Source organism: Ricinus communis, chromosome 9, assembly GCF_019578655.1.
Source record: "Ricinus communis isolate WT05 ecotype wild-type chromosome 9, ASM1957865v1, whole genome shotgun sequence".
NCBI classification, from domain to species: Eukaryota; Viridiplantae; Streptophyta; class Magnoliopsida; order Malpighiales; family Euphorbiaceae; genus Ricinus; species Ricinus communis.
The window spans coordinates 21,993,941-22,015,440 of NC_063264.1; the positions used below are offsets into that span (position 1 = coordinate 21,993,941).

Below are 21,500 nucleotides of genomic sequence, written 5' to 3' on the forward strand. Positions count from 1 at the left end.
TAACTTAAAATTAAATACCACTAGCTAATTAAAATACCAATTTCTCCAAAATTCTTTTATAAAAACATCCTTTACAATTTCTACCATAATTTTTCAATATATAATTTTATTTATATATATGCTATATATATATATATATATTTGGGAAAAATTTGAATAACCAAAATATAATTATTTCTCAATAATTTACTTAATTAATTTCTTAAAAGTTCAAACTAATAGGATATAGAAAGAATGACTCCTTTATTAGTCTAATATTAAAATTCAAAATTTGCATTTAAATCATTCCAACTAGACCAAATAAAGATAAAATAAAATTAATTTAAAAAAAAACTTATTATTAATATAATTATTATTAAATATAAAATTTCGGATATTATATTCTCCCTCCTTAACAAAAATTCGTCCTCGAATTTTAAAAGAAAAGGGGCTTCACTCAAGACTGAAACTAATTAGGAACCTCTCATCTCCACTCGGCTTCTCGAGAACTTTTCCTCGGCAGAAATAAACTCAATCACAAAACTAATCGACAAAACCCTTAAGCAAAACTGGCGAACCTGAGAATCTGCGATCCTGACTTACTGCTCCTCGGAAATCAAAACTTCACTTACTTCCATATACTGGGGGTCTAACACGGGCAAGGATCGAAAATACACTTCCTCAGCCTAGACCTACGAACCACTGGATTTAACTTTAGAGAACATTACTTGGTGGCAAGTCCAACTTACGTGCCACTTCACCAACCTGCCGACAAAACCAAAGGTTCTACACAAGAAGGGCCAACTCTGATCCTGCCAAAAATCCACTCACCATATTTCCTTCCTAATGACGTGGCCCTTGCACGCACAGGAAAAAAAATCCTTAACATCCACATCACATCATCCTCGACATATCATCCATCTGGCCACGATAACCGACACAAGACCACGCCATCCTGACACGAAATTCCTTTTCAACTAAAATCCAGAAGCCTCCTTTATAATCCAACGTGGGGCCTACAACACCACAAACTTACTCTCACAACAACTCAGCTCGTCATCCAGAGAATTCTCAAGCTAACATAATTTACTTGAAAGATTTACTTATTTATTTACCTCATAATCATCACTGATAAAAGCTTTATTATATTGAAAAAATACTTTTGTAAAATCATAAAATCTCTAGCCATTTTTCTTTATATAAAATTCTACAACATCGCACACCATGGTGATGATGCCCCTATCACCAAGGGTTGCAATGCACGATGTATGATGCATGCCCTAAAATGAAATTGTGCATGCCTACAGTGAAATGTCATAATGAATTCTTTCGGGACTGGGCGCAATATTGTATTTTAAAAACACTTGTTCTACTTAAAAAAAATAAATAGTGTTCGCTTGAGTTTCTCTGGATTCCGAGCGTCCGAAAATGCTCCTACCTCCTTTCTTAAGCTTCTTACAACCACAGAACTTAACCATATATGCTCTGACCTCTGCTCGACCTTCCACGCACTAACTTCGGCGCTACTCATTAAGGCGATACCTGATGCGATGACAAGACAGTTCATGACAAGACCGCAACTACGCTAAGCACTAATACTGACTGCGGTGCCCACCATCAAAACAACAATTGAAGCATCCAAGGGCCAAACTACACTAATCATTAGGAGAAAGCGGCACGAGTCTACCGTGCTTCAGATCTTCCCATCGCTACAATGCTCATTCTCAACACAGCATCAAAGATAAGCTCATGGAAAAAGAATGACAAACTCTCGAACAGTGAAGGCTGAGACACTAGAGTCAATGAAAACAACAAGACAGACTTGATCATAGCTCCGCAGTACCAAGAATCTTAGCCTAGGTCAAAGGAAATCTAAACCTAAGCTCTGATACCAACTTTGTCACGACCCCATCCGTGGGCCCGTGACCAGCACTAGGGAATGGGTAGGCGTAAGGCCACCGAATCCCGTAGTAAGTCTGACACTCACTAACTCAATCAAATCTCATCTCATATTAATATTATTAAAGCCATAATTATCTTAACATTAAATCTTACACAATTGAATTTGTCTGCCAGAAGAATTAGGCGAGACCCGAAACTACAGAAAATTTCCACTGATACCTCTACTATTACTACTGCGGAGAATCTAAGATTTTTATAATTTGACATACCAACCCAAACACCACCCGATGATGAAGAAGTCGGGTTACTGAGTAAGAGTCGCGGGAAAACTAACAGTCACGAATCTGAAAAATAGTAAATGGAGACTGTCAGTCTCGAGAGTGAGCTAAAATCATATATCTAAAACAGTTTCAAACATCTCAATATCACATTCATTTAATTTTAAAATAATTAATAAATCACGCAAACCATACGTGTCATGTTAAAACATATGTGTCATGCCATGCTTAAACAAAAATTATTCCATACGCAACAGGACAGAGTACTTCAATAGAACCCTAATCCCAACTCAACATCTCGATCAATTTCAAAACTTACGTCTCGACTAAGCTCAACTCTAATATCTCGACTCTTTCATTTCAACAGGACTAGCGCCTAGAGAGCAAAGCTCGATCAGGGACCTTACCTCCAGTCTGGTCACTTATATTTCAACTCTCTCATTCCAACAGGATTGGCGCCCAGAGAGCAAGCTCGATCAGGGACCTTACCTCCAGTCTGGTCACTTATATCTCAACTCTCTCATTCCAACAGGACTGGCGCCCAGAGAGCAAAGCTCGATCAGGGACCTTATTGATGGGTGCTACTCGTGTTAGCTACAATCTAAGGCAGTGTACCTATCGATGCAGTCTAGCATTAATGGAGAGTATCAAGGGCGTATTCCTCGGGAAAGCGAAAGCCCAGAGTTACTCCTTTGTTCTTTGTTATATTAACCTAAAATGGATGATGAATAAATTCTAAACTAACTATTAACTACGAGCTAAGTCCTAAGGGAGATGCAAGAGTGATTGATAAACGAAATAATCAAGACAAGAAGAAAAACCCAAAGGGAATCTAAACTAGTTGGCATCCGAACAAAAGATAAAGGATCGGTGAGTCTAATTATGCTACCCGTGGACGAATTCTTAACCGAATTCGGTTTCTCTCTCGAGATAACCGAATTCCTAAACCTAATAACCTAAAGTTGGAATCTCTTCCTAACGATTGATTCTTAAATTAGCATTAAGCTTTAATCCGCCTTTATTAAGCTTTATTAATTCTTAATCCGGCTAGTTAATTATCCTTATCTCTAAGCGATTATTAACCAGTTCTTGTTATTCAAAATTCCAATTGCCAAACGGATTTCTCAATCTCATAAAGCAATCTAAACATCACAATTCACAACGTCTCATGAATAATGCATGATCTTATTAATACTGAAAACAAGAAGAATACAAAATCAACTCGAACAATCCAACAATATAATATCAAGCCAACATAGTAAAGAAATCCCAATGGATTTAATCAATCTAGCTAATCATGTTCATTCTCAAAATAACAAGAATTCAATTACAACAATAAGTAAAAAGGTAGAGAAAACCCGATTACTCCCTTAGATGAGAGTAAACAGCCCCAAATCCTTTTTGCTCCAATTGAATCGATTCTTGTTCCTCTTGCTCGATTTGAAAATCAATCAACGAACCTTGCCCAATCTTCGATCCTTCAAGGAAATCTGATTGAAACCTTGATCCAAGTCTCCTTTTCCCTTGGTTTCAGCTCAGAAAACCCTTAGAGAAAGAAAAATTAGGGTTTTGGGACGTTCTAACCCTAGCCTTTTTTTTTCTCTTCTTTTCGTTCTTTTAATTAATACCCCCTGTCGCCTCCAACACGGCCGTGTTCTCAACACGGGATGGTGTTCCTGGCCGTGTTACTCTCTGTGGCCGTGCTCCCTAGAATCTACTTCTTCTTTGATGTCTAACACGGCCGTGTTTGTCCCCGTGTTGGTAACACGGCCCATGTTGTGGAGAACCGGCCGTTGAGATCAACACGGCCATGTTCAGCTTCCTCATGCTCGTACTTAGCTCGTTTCGGTAGCTTTGACGTCCAATTATGCTCCAATTCTTTCATTTTTCATCATTTGACCTCTTTTGGACCTAATGCACACAAACATATGTATAAGGTGAGTGTTGAGACCAATTCACATCCAAATGTCCATAAAATCAATCTTAAAAACCCCATTTAGATGTGTGTATTTTACGCACATCACTTACCTCCAGCCTGGTCACTTATATCTTAACTCTCTCATTCCAACAGGACTGGCGCCCAGAGAGCAAGCTCCATCAGGGACCTTACCTCCAGCCTGGTCACTTATATCTCAACTCTCTCATTCCAACAGGACTGGCGCCTAGAGAGCAAGCTCGATCAGGGACCTTACCTCTAGCCTGGTCACTTATATCTCAACTCTCTCATTCCAACAGGACTGGCGCTCAGAGAGCAAAGCTCGATCAGAGATCTTACCTCCAGCCTGAACACTTGATTTCTAACTAAGCCGGCGCCTAGAGAGCAAGCTCGATTAGGGACCTTAACTCCGACAATCAACTGAACTCAGCCTAGAGAGCAATGCTCGATCAGGGCAAACAAATCCATAATAACCTTATTACCTGTCTTTGATCATTACCGGTGCGCACGCGGTCCTGATGCGACCCATCAGGTGGCATGTTCTACTAAAGCCTCATCCCGAGTCATCATGCAATATTAAAATTGGTGATAAAGGAAGAACATATTTAAATAGTAATTAAAAAGCATCATGCATATAATAGTAATTAAATGAATAATTGGAATTGCAAATGAACAATCACAGTAGCAAAATCAAATTTTATGCATGACACGTGCATAAATGATATATACTTTAACTCACTGGTTTGGCGACCTCTTAACTCTGCTCCGGTGCCTCGGTTGGAGCGAGCCGAATAGACAGATCATCTAATCACGGAAAATAATTTATTAAAACGCTGAAACAATCGATCATTAATCCTAGGTCTAGACTCCTAGGACTGACTGTCTAAGAATCCCGATTCGGGAGAATTCTACCAAAAATCCGGCAGAACCTCCCATACAACATGGACATTTACCCCCCGTAAAAATGGGTCCAAGATCTACTAGAAAAACACTAAGAATATCCAACAATTTAACACAACGGGAGTCGGGTCCTCAAGACTTCACTAATTTCCCGACTCCACTACACAGCACAAAAATCACAACAACGGCAAGTAGTCCGACAAACTATTATTTTTGACTCACAAATATCATCTAATACTCAACACAAATCAATAAGCATAAATTGAATCAAAGAATTCTTAAATCAGCGGGCCAGAGAAAATTACCGAAACGCTCGATGGCTCGGTCGACTGGCCTCCAGCCGCTGGAGTCCGATCGACGATCCGAACTCACCATCGGACTCGAAACAACGCGCTGAAGACGATCCCTGCTTCCGATTTTTCGATCTGACACCCGATCATCCAGAGAGATTTACGGACGATCTCGGCCGTCGATTTGCAAACGAAGCCCGATCGCCACGAAACCGGTGCCATTGCGAAGCTTGAGCTGAGGAGAGTCGGGATATGCCCTTCGATCGTCCAAAGCTCGTCGGAGCTCGCCGGAAATGGCCCAAAACCTTGGCTGCCTCCATTTTCTCTCTCCACTGTGAACCTCCGTTTTCGTCCACCATTGTAGACACCGCCGCCGCCAAAATAAAGCCAAGGCTGAGAGGAGTCGATCGCCACCAAGATCAATGGCTACCGCCGCCGGAGAAGCACGCACGGTGGTAAGGAAGTCTCGGTCGGCTTCTCTCCCTCGCGCACTACTCATCGCCACCGCACTCACGACGACACCAACAACGCCTCGGCGTGACGACGCAAAGATCGACCGCGACGCCTCTCTCTCTCCCCCTTCTTCCCCGATTTTCTTTCTCTCCCCCGACACTCTCTTCTTTCCTTTCTTTCAATATCGACATTAGACCCCCAAACTTTTTCTTATTACCATTTGGTCCCTTAACCTTCTCAGTTACTTATAATTTCATCCAGCAGAACTCCAATTTAATCCCTAAACTTTCTTTTAGCCTTTCAATTAAGCGCCTAACTAATTAATTTGGGTCAAATCAGAATTATTGAAAATACATAATTACATAAATACTCCTGGCCGACATAAATATTTACGAAAATACCAAACTCACAAATTTCTATTAAAACCCCATAAAAATAAAATTATCCTTTTAATCCTTATTCCAAAATAAATTTTCAATTTAGTCCTAACACACAATTAAATTAAATAACCAATTTGCTAGATATTTTTCAACTTAAAATTAAATACCACTAGCTAATTAAAATATCAATTTCTCCAAAATTCTTTTATAACAACATGCTTTACAATTTCTACCATAATTTTCCAATATATAATTTTATTTATAGATATGCTATATATATATATATATATATATATATTTGGGGAAAATTTGAATAACCAAAATATAATTATTTCTCAATAATTTACTTAATTAATTTCTTAAAAATTCAAACTAATAGGATATAGAAAGAATGACACCTTTATTAGTCTAATATTAAAATTCAAACTTTGCATTTAAATCATTCCAACTAGACCAAATAAAGATAAAATAAAATTAATTTAAATAAAAACTCATTATTAATATAATTATTATTAAATATAAAATTTCGGGTATTACACTATTAGTCTAGTTATAGTTATTTAAAACCGAATCTAATATTTAAAATTAAAAAATCAAATAAGTTTAGATTAATCAGTTTTTAATCAAGTTCGGTTTCAAAAATATAATATGAATATAAAATTCTATTTGTATAAAAGTCAAAATCCTTAAGATAAATAAGAAATAAAATTATATGTGATTATATAGTTAGATTAGATAAATAAATAGAATTAAATAAATAAGAATTAAAATCCAGCATCACTTTTTGATGAGAAAAAGTAAAATTAAGAAACGATTCTAAGTGTCTAAAAGAAAGAGTGGTAAAATAAAAAAGAGAACCATTCCTTATACTTAGATCTAAATCTTCACTGTTTATTATTTCCTTCTATTTTCTAGATCTTGTTTCAATTTTGGTATCAGAGCCTATTGGGTTCCGGGATTAGAAGCATATCTATATTACAAAGATTTTACATTCATTTTAGACTGCATCAGGTTTCCTATAGGCAAGTTCTGTTCATTTTATGCTGTGATAGTAAGTCCCGACGAGGCGAAAGTCGAGAGTCATGGTCCGTGCTTGTCTAGAAAGTTATTTTGGTTTAGGTTAAAATGAATTTAGAACCTTTCTTCTGTAGATCTTCTTCTTTCTCAAATTCTTCTGCCTTTGAATCATCGAGGTACAAAGGTGTAGTAAATAGTGAAGAAATCACTATTGAAGATTTTTCAAAGCATATTGACGATTGGGAAATACCCAAAGTCCAAAAGAAATAAATTTATGAGTTTTCAAAGTTCCCTCTCTTCAAGACTGAAGAAAGAGATATCCAAATGATTTCAAAAGAGTTTGAAATTGATAAAAAACACTTGCATGAAGATTTCTATTCAAAGAAAAACCATCTTAAGAAACTTTGGTTTTTTAAGAATTTTTTAAAAGAAAAAGATAGTATTCAGGAAAAATACTATCAATTTTGCATTCAAAACAAAGCTCAAATCAAATTTTTTGATTGGTTTCAAATTTACTGCAAAGAAAATGGTATCCTTTATCCCTTTAAAGATAAGTCCATTAGTCCTGTCACAGTAAGGAACAAAGCCCCTGAATGGAAGGTAGGAGAAAACCTAACTATCCAGTCTGAGCATCCTCCCCTTAGGAAGATAACCATTCCTTATGGAGAGAGTGAGATAGAGGCTACACCTTACAAATTGGTAGGCGAAGACCTAGATAGAAATGTCAAGAACATTGTTCAACAGAACAATTTCTCAAACACCTGTCTAAACACTATAGGAAAGCAACTGGTTAGAATAGAAAACCAGATTCAAAAGCCCCCTGTAGTGGTGACATCTCCAATCCCCAGTACTGATCAACCAAAAGAGTCGAACCAATCAGAGAAGCTTAAAAACCCAGTTTTTAAGCCTTATCAGCTACAAAGCCAAGCCAAGACCATTTCCAAAAGCAAACTGAGTTTGCCAAAGCAGTCAGAGAACAGCTAAGTAGATTAGCAACCTCTGAGTCGTCCAAAAATCTAGTGCCAGATACTCCTCAAAGCAGTAGGAATATCAGTGCAATAGGACAAGCCCAAAGCGATGAATCAAATGATTCAGAGCTTGAAAGCCCCATTCCAAAACCCTTCAACATCAACAGATTAGGAATCCAAGCCCCTAGATTAACCTGGAATACTCCTAGGAGTACTGCTCCAGATCTAAGAATTGAAAATAGGAACAACATCCTAACCCAGTCTAGATTCAATGCCTCCTCCGTCTATGAATGGAATATAGATGGAATGTCTGAGTACAACATCCTTGGTCTCTTGCAACAGATGACCATGGCAGCCAATGCCTACAAAACCCAAAGTGGTACCTCCGATAGAGCCATTGCTGAGCTCCTGATAGCTGGATTTTCTGGCCAATTAAAAGGATGGTGGGATTATCATCTCACTCAAGCACAGCAACTCCAAATCCTAGGTGCTATCCAAACCACAGTAGAAGGAACTCCCATTCTAGATGAAATAGGAAATCCAATTAAGGATGCAGTGTCAACTCTAATCCTCACTATTTCTCTTCATTTCATAGGAGACCCTTCTCTGCTCAAAGACAAAAATGTCGAGCTCCTTAGCAACCTTACCAGTAAGAAGCTTAGCAACTTCCAAAGTTACAAAGACACTTTCCTAACCAGAGTCATGCTTAGGGAAGATTCTAGCCAACCTTTCTGGAAAGAAAAGTTCTTAGCCGGTTTACCTAAGATTTTAGGTGAAAGAGTTAGGAATACCATAAGAGAAGCCCATAACGATCAAATCCCTTATGATTTCTACACTTATGGTGAGTTAGTTAGTCTAACCCAGAAAGAAGGTTTAAAGATTTGTCATGACCTTAAGCTTCAAAGACAGCTCAAATGGGAGATGAAAAAGACTAGGCAGGAACTAGGTAGTTTCTGTAACCAGTTTGATTATAACCCAATAGAGCCCGTGTCTAGTTGTAGAGGGAAATGCAAAGTTGATTCTTATTCAAAGTCTTTCAAAAAGAAGCGATTTTTCAAATATAGAAAGCCTTCTAAAAGCAAGGAGAATTTCTATAAAAAATCATCTTCTTCTAAATTTCATTCTAAATTTTCAAAGAAAGATTCTAAAAAAGATTTTTCAAAAATTACATGCTTTAAATGTGGTAAGAAAGGCCATACTTCGAAGTATTGTAAGTTTTTCAAAAGACTTCTTGAGCTTCAAATAGAAGAAGAAGTTTTGCAAAGATTTCTCTTCTAGTTGATTCATCCGAATCGAGTTCTCAAACAGTGAGGAAGAATTTCAAATTGATGAAATCAAAACCTCAACTGATTGTTCGAGATGATTCAGAGAGCTCTTCAAAGAACATTAATATGCTCACTAGGCAACAAGAAGCTCTTCTTGAGGCTGTAAAGCATATTAGTGATCCTTTTATTCAAAAGCAGGTTTTAAAAGAGATTTTAAAAACTTAATCTCTGGTTCCTTCTTCTAGTAAGAATACTTATGATCTTACTATGATTTTGAACAAAGGGAAGAAGTTGAAAACCCTCTTCCCACTGTTCAGAACTCCGGAAGGAGATTAAAACCATCAAAACAGAACTCGAAAGAGTTGAAAGAAAAACAACAAAATGATTCTGTTTTGCTTCGAAGCTGATCCTCAATCGGAATAGTGATTCCCGATTCGATGAGGAAAATGATTTTCAAAACCTTGAAGTTTCCGAAATGTTCCTGAAAACTTTATCAATGTTTTAAAAGAAATTACTTCAAGAAAATATTTGATTAAAATAAAGCTTGTTTTCCCTGGTGATTTTCAGATAGAAACCATCGCGTTGTTTGATACAGGAGCAGACCTCAATTGTATCAACTGCGAACTGGTTCCTAGAAGGTTTCATCAAGAAACCAAAGAAAGGCTGACTTCAGCCAATTCTTCAAAGATTAAGATTGCTGGTAAAACTGAAGCCGCAATTCTTAATAATAATATTGCTTTAAAGAATATTTTTATTCTTACAAAGGATCTTCAGCAAACTGTTATCTTAGGGACTCCGTTTATCAATTTGATAACTCCCTTTAAAGTGACAACTGCTGGTATCATTTTCAAAGCCAAAGATTCGAAGATTGTTTTTCCTTTTATAGAAAAACCAAAAAAGAGAAATTTGAATCTTATCAAAGCACATTCCATTTACAATTTTGAAATCAATGCTTTGATCAAAGGTAAACAAACCCATCTTTCTCATCTTCAACAAGATGTGGGTTTGAAGAGAATCCTAGATCAACTGCAAAATGATTTTATTCAAAGAAAAATTTCGATTTTCAAATGAAGATTGAGAATGAACTCACATTCGATCTTCCAAATGCTTTTTGGAATCGAAAGCAACATATGGTAGATTTGCCATATGAAATGATTTTCGGATAAGCAAATCCCTACTAAAGCCGGACCCATTCGGATGAATGAGTCTTTAGAAAGCCATTGCAGGATTAGAGATTAAAGATCTTGAGTCTAAAGGTTTAATTTCAAAGTCTAGATCACCTTGGTCTTGTGCGACTTTCTATGTCAATAAGAATAGCGAGATAGAAAGAGGAACTCCTAGGCTAGTGATCAACTACAAACCCTTGAACAAAGCTCTTAAGTGGATTAGGTATCCTATTCCAAATAAGAAAGATCTTTTACAAAAGCGCATTCGCATTCATCTTTTCAAAGTTTGACATGAAATCGGGATTTTGGCAAATCCAGGATTGATCCAAAAGATCGTTACAAAACGGCATTTACAGTCCCATTCGGCCAATATGAGTGGAATGTGATGCCTTTTGGATTAAAAATGCCCTTCCGAATTTCGGAAAATCATGAATGACATTTTTAATCCATTTTCAAAGTTCTGCATTGTCTACGTAGATGATGTTTTAATCTTTTCAAATTCCATTGAACAGCATTTTAAACATCTAGAAACGTTTTTCTATGTTGTTAAGAAAAATGGTTTAGTGGTTTCAAAGTCTAAGATATCTCTTTTTCAAACGAAAATTAGATTTCTTGGTTATTACATCTTTCGGGGTACAATTACTCCAATTGAGAGATCCCTTGCATTCACTTCAAAGTTTCCAGATAAAATTTTGGAAAAAACCCAGCTTCAAAGATTTCTTGGTAGTTTAAATTATGTCATGGATTTTTATCCTAATTTAAACTGTCTTGCAAAGCCTCTGCATGATAGGCTAAGGAAAAACCCTCCTCCTTGGTCTGATCAGTATACAAAGATAGTCCAAAGCATTAAAAAACAAGTTTTAGAAATTCTTTGCTTGCATCTAGCTGATCCTTCTGCATTTAAGATTGTAGAAACGGATACATCAGAGTTAGGATACGGTGGGATTCTAAAGCAAGTTCAAAATTTCAAAGAATGTATTGTCCAGTTTACTTCTGCTCACTGGAATGATACCCAAAAGAATTATTCTACTATCAAAAAGGAAATCCTTTCGATAGTTCTCTGTATTTCTAAATTTCAAAGCGATCTTTTAAATCAAAAATTTCTTTTAAGAATTGATTGCAAGTCTGCAAAAGAAGTTTTACAAAAATATGTCCAAAATATAGCTTCAAAACAGATTTTTGCCCGTTGGCAAGCTATCTTATCCGTTTTTGATTTTGAGATTGAATTTATTCGAGGAGAATCAAATTCTATTCCTGACTTTCTAACCAGAGAGTTCTTACAAAAACAGGAGTGATAGAAAATGCCAAGAAAATCGAAGTCCAAAGAAGAAAAGTCCACGGCTAGTTCAAAACCGGCCCAAATTCAAAGACCAGTGAAGGAAGTTCTCCCTTCAACTTCAAAGCCCATCAGGACTTGGACTGAGATAATCCAAGAAGAAATTAATCAACCGGATCCAGTTCAACAACAAATGGATCCTTTCAAAGCCGATCAAGCCAAACAAATTCAGGAATGGCTTGCTCAAAGAAGACCGAATTCATTCAAAGGGTAGAAGAATACAAAAGACAAATGGTTCAATCCCTGTCTGAACCATCTACAAAGCAAATTATTCCAAAGCTAGAAGCGACTCCAAAGTCGTCCTCTTCCTCTACAAAGGGTAAAGGTATACTATCTATCCCTTTTCAAAATACCGAGATAGAGATTTTCCCTCCAAATCTATCTCAAAACTCAAATAGTTTTTCAAAGCCAAACTCTCAGGAGATTGTTTTGACGCAATCAAAACGTTTTAAATCAAATGAGTATTTGAAAAAACCTATTTTTCAAAATGTTTTAACCATTGAGGAAGGATTCGCATGAAAGCCCCTCAAAATTGGTTTCAAAGATTTTCCCTCCAGGTTGGTTTTTTAAACCCTGGAATATTTCAAAGCCTCAGGCTTATTACCAGTCAATCCTTGAGGTTACTGGTTCAGTCAAATTCAAGCATTTCAAAAAAGACAAAGCCCATAAAGACCCTGCATATTCAACATGCACAATCCAAAGAATCCTTCACCCGTCTGATTGGGGTATGGATTTACACTCTCCTCGTTCCTTCCCTACCTCTCTAAAAAGAACCTACCCTTCAAATCTAAACACCTCTTTCTCCTATTGGGATTACCAGCAAACCTGGCTCTGATACCAAAATTGAAACAAGATCTAGAAAATAGAAGGAAACAATAAACAGTGAAGATTTAGATCTAAGTTCGTGGCGTTGTAACCAGATTCACGCTTTCAGCAGCCTGTGGGAGCTTTAGATGCTCTTGCAGAATTTGTTTTCCAGCCTATAAACTTATAGATCTGAAAATAAATTTGAACAAAAACAATCAGCAAGTTTCTGATGTGCAGGATCCTCTTACGAGGCAAGCACAGAGCATACGCTTGATGAAAGAAACAGGAAAGAAGAAGATAGACAAAGAAATAAACTTTGAATGCTTTATTGATAATAACAGGCTTTGAACATAAACATATAAACAATCTTTGAAAGCTTTAAATAAACATACAACTTTGTAAAACTTTGAAACAAGAAGAATATAGACTTACAAGAGGAGTTACAAGATTTCTCTCTCTCTTACTCACTCTTACTCACTCTTTTCACTCTAATTTTATATAAGTCATGTCTTATATATCGATTGTAACTTTTAACTTTATATCAGGTTGGGTCGTGTTTTACTATGAGCTCAACTGACTTTTACCTAGTTTTAAACATTTTCAATACAACTTAAAATAATTTAAATTCAATATTTTTTTTTTTCATCAGATTTCTTAGGTTGGTCAAGTTATTGGTTTAGTTGAACACCTTACCGAGTTGGTGTTTGCTTTGTTGTAATATGATTGGGAATGAGTTTAAGGGGATTTTTGCGGTCAATATCATGTAGAAATCAAATTATAAGATTAAGTTATACAGTCCCAAATTGATAGAAATCAATACCAATTTGAAGGCAAAAGAATAAGAAAAAAGAAGAAGAAAAATATGTCGGGACATTTTGATCAATTAGCATGACTATAATTATTCAAGATGTGAGTCTGATTTATGCTTAGTCAGCCCTCCGTTGAGTCTAAATCTGTCAGAATTATTTAAGTATATTATAATTATAAAGCTGAAACACTTAATTAACAAAAGAAATTTAAATATCACAATAGTAAAAAAATTAAAATGTTTGAGATATCATTTATATAATTTTACTATTTAATACAACATGTCTAAATAGAGATTATGACTGTTTTCTTTAAGGTATTGTTTGCAATTTCCAAAATGACTTTAAAAAAGAAAAAAGAAAATTCGGAAATTAAGAACTGATTTGAAATGCTATGCCAAATGGAGTCTTTTATTGTACAAAAACTCCTATTTTGTGTACTCTTTAGGAATAAGGTTTAATCTGCCTTCTCAACTTATTAGAAAAGATTAAATTAACATTTTTTTTTAATCTTTTGGGACAATTTAATCAAATTTTATCTTTTTAGCTCAATTTAATTCATTTCTTAGAGAGTGAATTTCACTCTCTTTAACATGAGAGTGATACAATAATAAAAAATAAATTTTAATTTTAAATTAAATTAAATTTTTTAATTTAATATCACTACATATTGAAATATAATTAAATATATTTTAATTAAATATTTAAGTTTTTTTAGAGTATAAAATTAGTTCTTAAGAATTATTAAATTATTTTTATTTGTTGAGAGAGAGTTAGTTTTAAATTAAAACTTTTAATTTAATATCACTACATATTGAAATATAATTAAATATATTTTAATTAAATATTTAAGTTTTTTTAGAGTATAAAATAAGTTCTTAAGAATTATTAAGTTATTTTTATTTGTTGAGAGAGAGTCTCTCTCTCACTAAAGGGGAAATTGAGCTAAAAATAAAATAAAATCATGAACTGATTTGAATAAAAAAGGTCAAAAGGAGTGAGTTGATCTTCTCCAAAAAGTTTGAGGATTAAAATCAACCTTATTATGTACTTTTCATCAAAGTTACCAATATTGTTTTGGCAGTTGGTACCTATATATTTTGGTATTTCATTTCAGTTTGGTATTATATGAAAATAAGTAGAATTATGAATTTAGGTACACAATAACTTTAGTAACTACTTTAAAAATTTATAATTCTAAACATATTAATATAATATTTACCTATTTACATATTTTTAATATTTTTTAAATTAATTATTTAATTAATAATAAAATCTAATAAATATAATTAATTAATTAATTAATTAATCATTTTAATAAGCCGAAATAACCAATATTATGTGCAAAACAGAATTAAGAAATTTTTATTCCAATTTTTATTTTCAAATGAAATATCACACCTATTTAGACCAAACCAAATAAATTTGATAGCTATGCTTTAAACAAATTAATTGTCAAAAAAAAAAAATTATGAAGTCTGCACCTATTATTAAATCTAATTTATATGACTTATGACTATCCAATAGCTATAGAAGTTAGACTTTTATGTTTTATTATTTTCCTGGTGAAATTAGATTTTTAGAGGGCCAACATAAGACAGCATCCTCAATGATTTTCTGCATATGTATTTCTTTATTCCTATGCATGGGTCCTTCAATGATACTGCTTTTTACAGTTTTGTTTTTTTGTTATGTTCAACATTTCCAAGGCATCCACTAGTTTTATTCATAAATTATAATCCCTGGCTTCTTTGAAGCACCTCTAATAATTAATGAAGGATGTTTGCTGTGACATTTTTAGTAGTTTTGTTGAATTAGTTTAATTATAGAAAAAAATAATTAAAATAAAATAAAATTACTATTCTATAAATATTGTTAATATTTATTATATCTATACTAATACGAAAATAAAATAAAAAATTTAGCGTTATATTGGATATAAAAATAATAAATAAATAATTTTTTTAAATTTTAAAAAAGCCAATTAGTATAAAAAGGACAAAATATATACAAGTATATATTAATACACCTATTTCAGGCCAAAACGATAGTTTACTTTTAATTTACAGGCAGACTAAGAAATATAGGTTTATTTTAGTTAATGTTATTAATTCTTAATATTATATATCTAAAATATTCTTATAAGTTTTTTTTTATAAAAGTTACCATTTTAAAATATAAAACAAAAGATTAATTATATGTGATAATATCTGTGCTAATTAATAAAAGATATATTTAATAATTATTTACTAAATTAACAATTGTTTAGTGCACTATAATTTGAAATGAACAAAAAAGAAAAAAAAAATTATCTTTTTAAACTAAAAGAAGTATTAAATAGTAATCTTCTTTTATCTTTTAAAATGATTAATTTACCGGAGACTCTTTTATAATTAATGTACTTGATGGATTAAAAAGATATTAAATATGTATTAATTTATTAAATTAATAAAAATAAGATAAATTATATAATTGATCTAGTTAACATAAAACTAAATGTATAAACTACATATAAAAAGAAGTTTTATTACAAGAATGTAAATTAAAATACTTAGTTTTCAATCCAATAAGATTCATTTTCTAAAAATTCTATTATCTTTCTGTACCAATAAGTATGAACCTCATCAAAAGTTATTAAATGAGCTTTATGTTTGAATATGTTCAAGTATCAATTTATAATTCTGTCAATTTAGTCTCTTGACTTGAGATAAAGAGATTAACAGTTACTAACTCAACAATTGGAAGAAATTTTATTTTATTCAACTCATATTACCATGTGAATGCAATGCAAAGATCACTTTCATGTATTCCAAATCATCAAGTTCAGAAAAGAGAAGTGTTGTCAAGAACCTTTCTAGTTTTATCCTTTTCTACTACAAGTGGTAAAAGAATGAAACCAATTTTTACTCTTCTAGTAAAAGGGTTTACATTTAAAGTTCTGAATTCGAGTCTACCAGAGAACCATTTACGTATCATTTGATTCAGAGGCAGTGTTCTCGTTGCTGTCTCTTGGGAGTTTTGAGACTATTTTAAGGTGCCTGAAGCAATTAGCCCAGACCAAGCTGGAATACACCACCAGTGATATAATAATAATAATAATAATAAGAACAAGAAGAAGAAGAATTAATAAAATAAAGTAAATTCTATTGCCATCATCACCCACAACAACCCCCTTTTGATGAGTTATGTTGCTTTTCAGATTAGTTAACCAAATCCCACTAATAGTGCACTACTGTTTGGCTACCAAAAAACAAAATAATACTTGCAGTAGAAATACAACCAAGTCTGTGTTTCTCTACCTTATATGCTGGACAGGGACGAGAATGAGCTGGAGAAAAGAGTACTTGGATTTAGTTTTGGTGCCAACTGGTTTGCTGATCATGTGTTGCTACCATCTCTACCTCCTGTATAGATGCCTAAAATTTCCTGAGACCACTATAATTGGCTATGAAAATCACTGTAGAAGAGCTTGGGTTGAGAGGGTGTTGCAGGTTAGAAACCTTCAGAATTTCACATATATATATATATATATATCATTGCTTTTCTACCTTCCCACTTGATCACATCAGTGGTTAATCCCATCCGTTTGCAGGTTGAGGCAAAGGAGAGAGGTCTATACCTAGCAGTAATCAACAGCACTATCACAGCATCAACTTTCTTGGCATCAACTTCTCTAGCCCTAAGCTCCATAATCGGAACATGGGTTGGCAGCTCTTCTCATAACATCTTTCAAAGTAGTATCATATACGGTAATACTAGTTCATCAATGGTTTCTATCAAATATATTAGCCTGCTCATATGTTTCCTAGTGGCTTTTGCTTCTTTCCTTCAATGTGTAAGATCCCTAGTCCATGCCAACTTCCTTATTAGTATGCCAAATAGTAATATACCTGTGAGTTATGTGCAGAAGGCAGTGATTAGAGGAAGCGTTTTTTGGTCTGTTGGGTTAAGAGCAATCTACTTTGCCACCAATTTGCTGCTGTGGATCTTTGGTCCAATACCTATGCTTGTAGCTTCATTGGTTATGGTGGTGAGTTTGAACACTCTAGACTCAAATTCAACCCCGCTGCATCAGTTTGAATCAGCATCAGAGATTCATACGCTCTTCAGGAGGATTGGCAAGGAAATAACTGCAGTTGAACAAAAAACTGTGCAACACAATAGACAACATGATAAAGAAGGCAAAGAAAGCAAATCTTCAGATCATACAATATCACCCCAAACAATTTCAGGATGAAAAAAATAAGGGAGTACTTTCATCATGTGTTGAAGAAAGAAGAAACCCTTACAGCAGCAAGCAAGTTGAAATTAATCTAGCTACAAATTGACTTGCTTCATGATATGTAAAAAAACATCCTAAAGTTAAAATTCAAGAGCATGTACCATGGAAACACAATGGTGTTGACAATTCTTCCCAGTTGCATTTGGCAGGAAATTTTTCATGCAGTTAAACTTGAGGTTTTAGTTCAAATCGTATTAATGATGAATTGAAATTGCAGAGCAGCTAATATGCGTGACATGGATTCCAAAAAACTTTCATCCACATAGATGAATATAATAATCCTTCCATTTCAGATCCTCATCCATCTATACACCACTTTGACTTAAGTTTTAACTGCAAAAACCATGATGGCATACCTTTCATTAGAGAATCTAACATACATCAGTTATTACAGAAACATTTGGTATCATGAAGCTCTAGATACCTTTAATCTTCTTGCATCAAATCTTAAGTAGCTTTCTAAAAGAAACCCCCGAGTAGTAAATGAGGGAAAAGGAAATGATAGAACTCCTTGTAATTTGTTTTCAAGGTCATCATCTTGACTGGCTAAATCTATTAAGAAGAAGGAGAGAAACCAATGGTGCAAGCCTAAAAGATTATCTGCAAAAGCTACTACAAGCTATGCCATCTATAATCTAAAGCTAATACTTAAAAAAGTTATAGAAAGAGAAACATTATACGGAAAAGAAAAAAATGACCATGAACATTGAAGAGTATGACTACAATTGAGTATAATTACAAGATCAAAATTGATTATGCCTTCTCCCCTCTAAATTCAAATGAGTTGAGGACAGAAACCTACTTTTTGATCTCTCTTTCACTACTGTGAATTATCTGGATTTTGATCTCCCTGGCTGCTGTTAGATTCAGTACTATCTATAGGGCTCTCAGGTGCTGAATTCAGTGAACCTGACTGCTCATTGCCTTTACTTTCGCTTTCTTCACTGGTAGAACCTTCCATAAATGAGTTGATGGCAAGCTGGCCAGAGTAGAGGAATAAGCCAACAGAATTGAGGCCAAAAACAAATGTTGCAAGGTAACACAATCCGTTTATAATCGTCCTGCAAACAACACACAGATTTGACAATTTTCTTACATAAATTAACCACATAAGAATATAGTAGCAGCGACTAGAGAGTGCTACCTAACGGTTATTGTTATTTGACGAACCTGAAATGCAAGAACATAAGAAATGTGAGTGTCATATAATGAGAATTTCATGTATGCTCTGTCTTCAGGATATTTTGCAGTATGCAATTAGAATATAAGTGATGCCTAGTCCTGTCAATGTGACATGAGCGGATAAGATTTTAATAGATATCTTTAGTTTGTACACTAGGCGGCAGAATTGACAGAAAAGAAAAAAGAACAAAAGTAGGGAAAAGGGAAACAATGATACAAACCGAGAAATTATCCGAGACCGTCTGGCGGTTAAGAGCTGCTTCAATAGTGGTGGTGAACTTATAGAGTATAAGTGCAATCACAGCTGCTGAAACTCCACCTAAAAATGTCTGAAGTGGTGAAGGAGGCTTCTGAGCATCGATTGAAGCTGATCCCATTGCTTTCAAACTATCTAATGCCTCCTCTTTCATTGTTTTCTTTGCCCCTGATGACCTAAATTTCTAAGAAAATTCAACTTCCTCAAAATTCTGGTAGTTGAAATTGTAAAATGAAGTGAATAAAACTCAATTCAATTAAGTTCTTGTTCCTCTAGACTTTCCCAAACAATGTGAAAATCACATAACAGTGAAGATTTATAAGAAATAACAAAAGCAAGCAAATCCCACCTCCTAATTAAACTCCAACCTCAACAATTACAGTAAAAAAAAAAAAAAAAGCCAACTTCAAAACTATTTCGATATTAAAAGATAAGCTTGGAGACATAGCAAATATCAAATGTGACAAAGAAGCAACAAGTAAAAACACCAAAAGTCGAAATTCAAACCCAAGAATACGCAAAACCCATATTTCAAAAACCAAGACAAGATTATAAAGAAAGCTAAAATTACCAATTCTTTAGCACGCTTAGCACGGCGGCGAAGGGCGCGAAAGAGAAAGACACCAATGGAGCCGGTGAGGAGAACACTGGTAGCCACCTGAATGGGAGAAGGGTCATCTGTAGTAGCAAAAATGGAAGGAGAGGAAGGGAAAGGGAGCTCTATAGGACCGTCTTCTTCTGGAGATGGTGATGGTGGAGTAACGGGTGTAGGTTCGGAGGCCAGCCATATGTCTGGCTTCGAAGGAGGAAGGGCTGAGAAGGTTGAAAGAGAAGTGGGTTTTGAGAAAGAAGAGGTTAGAGAAAGATAAGGGGTGGAGGTGTGGTGATGGTGATTACGAGGGAAGAATTGAGGAGAGGGAATGTAGTGGTGGCAATGCAACATTTGGTAACTGGTTTTAGATAGCAGCAGCAGTTGTGGAATTGGGTATTATTTATTTGTTTTCTTTGTTTTTGTATTTGGAGTTCTGCAATGTGATATCTTCTTTCAATCTTTTGGATTTCTTTTGGGTGGATATCTTCACCAATATCTTTCTCTGATTTGCATTTCTTTTTGTTGTGTGCAAAATAAGTCTTTCCCTTTTTCTTCATTCTTTTCTTTAATTTCTGCTCTATTTGGTAAAATGAAAGTAAGTTAAAGGACGGTATTATAAAAGAAAGAAAGTGAGATTTTAAGATGTAAAATAAAGTTTTTTTTTATTTAGTCTAATTATCAATTAAATTTTAAATGTTATCTAATTATTTTAAAATTTTAAGATATACTCATACTATCATTTTATTTTCAAAAATATTTTTGGTAACAATTTTATTAATTTTACAATGGAAAAGATAACATTTGTAATTTTTGCTAAAAGAAATGTGAATGAATAAAAGTTGATGCAATTAGATGTAAGGAGCGTGAAAATGATAATATATATAAAATTTTTAACGGTTATATTGTTAAATTAAAGGTAATTTTTTTTAAAAATAGAAATTTATACTCTATACTAGGAAGCAAAAAATATCTAACTGCAATAATTCTTTTTTTTTTTTTAACTGTCGTCAGCCTTTTTTTTCTTGCCTTTGACAGTAGCTAACTTCAATTCTTCACTTTCTATTTTTTTTTCTTTTTTTCCCTAGTAAATTTTTTAATCACAATAAAATAATCAATCATATCCTCATTTTATTTGTATGAATTGGTAAGAGTTTATAGATTTGATTACAAAAACTCTTATGTTTCTTTAGTAGTAAATTTTGCTAAATATATAATAAATAAAAAATACATGAAAAAATATTTCATGACTGCTAAAGTTTCAGCATTCGAAAATAAATAAAGGCTTTCCAACAATAAATATAAATTTATTGAGTTAAAAGTTCATTTATGATTGTATTTTATATTTACTTTTTTTAGTTTTTTAATTTTATTGATTAAATATTATGAGTATTTTGTTTTATTTTCTTTTATATAAATTTCTTTGTCTTTTATCATAAAAGTTAAGATAAATTTGATTCTGGTATTCAAAAGATCGAACTTCTTTAAATACTTATCAAATGACAATGAAGTTAATTTGTAGCTCAAAATAGCCACCGAGTAGAATGTCTTTTTGCTGATATGCCAAATGCAGTTAAGGTGCTATATCAAATTGTTTTATTAACACGATTAATGAAGCTTAGAGAAAAAAATCATCTTTATAACAAGATTAGTATGTGTTCCTTGAACGTAGTTATATGTACTTGTCTATTATAAGTTGTACTTATTA

At 33.8% G+C, this 21,500-nt stretch overlaps 2 protein-coding genes across 12 annotated transcripts; one reads left to right on the forward strand and one right to left on the reverse strand.

The window, feature by feature from the left end:
* Positions 1-16,587: 16,587 nt before the first annotated feature.
* On the reverse strand, positions 16,588-20,361 carry LOC8268830. 10 transcript variants are annotated; one of them, XR_007217420.1, is made up of 6 exons: positions 19,775-20,347; positions 19,169-19,387; positions 18,910-18,935; positions 18,568-18,826; positions 18,190-18,317; positions 16,588-18,098 (listed from the first exon to the last, which is right to left on the reverse strand). XR_007217420.1 is itself a non-coding variant. In XM_015721853.3 (5 exons), the coding sequence occupies exons 1-4, from the start codon at positions 20,144-20,146 to the stop codon at positions 18,586-18,588; spliced, it is 858 nt and encodes a 285-aa protein (XP_015577339.1). In that variant the 5' UTR covers positions 20,147-20,347; the 3' UTR covers positions 16,588-17,549; positions 18,568-18,585. The 10 variants fall into 10 exon arrangements, 6 of the variants coding, with proteins under 6 accessions (XP_015577339.1, XP_048235479.1, XP_048235478.1 ...); XR_007217423.1 differs by having other exon boundaries at positions 16,588-17,549; positions 17,867-18,317; XR_007217421.1 differs by having other exon boundaries at positions 16,588-17,613; positions 17,867-18,317.
* Positions 16,807-17,894, forward strand: LOC8268829. 2 transcript variants are annotated; one of them, XM_025158100.2, is made up of 3 exons: positions 16,807-16,974; positions 17,076-17,232; positions 17,391-17,525. In XM_025158100.2, exons 1-3 carry the CDS (start codon positions 16,807-16,809, stop codon positions 17,402-17,404), a joined length of 339 nt encoding a protein of 112 aa, XP_025013868.2. In that variant the 3' UTR covers positions 17,405-17,525. The 2 variants fall into 2 exon arrangements, with proteins under 2 accessions (XP_025013868.2, XP_002523265.3); XM_002523219.4 differs by having other exon boundaries at positions 17,076-17,894.
* Positions 20,362-21,500: the final 1,139 nt, after the last annotated feature.

Excerpts from the sequence above, each read along its gene's own strand:
- LOC8268830 (XM_015721853.3), bottom strand. The coding sequence starts at position 20,146 with ATGTTGCATTGCCACCACTACATTCCCTCTCCTCAATTCTTCCCTCGT. Across the intron at positions 18,936-19,168 it reads CGGTCTCGGATAATTTCTCG|GTTCGTCAAATAACAATAAC; the intron begins GTTTGTATCATT and ends CTTGCATTTCAG. Across the intron at positions 18,827-18,909 it reads CAAATAACAATAACCGTTAG|GACGATTATAAACGGATTGT; the intron begins GTAGCACTCTCT and ends TGTTGTTTGCAG.
- LOC8268829 (XM_002523219.4), top strand. The coding sequence starts at position 16,807 with ATGAGCTGGAGAAAAGAGTACTTGGATTTAGTTTTGGTGCCAACTGGT. Across the intron at positions 16,975-17,075 it reads GGGTTGAGAGGGTGTTGCAG|GTTGAGGCAAAGGAGAGAGG; the intron begins GTTAGAAACCTT and ends ATCCGTTTGCAG.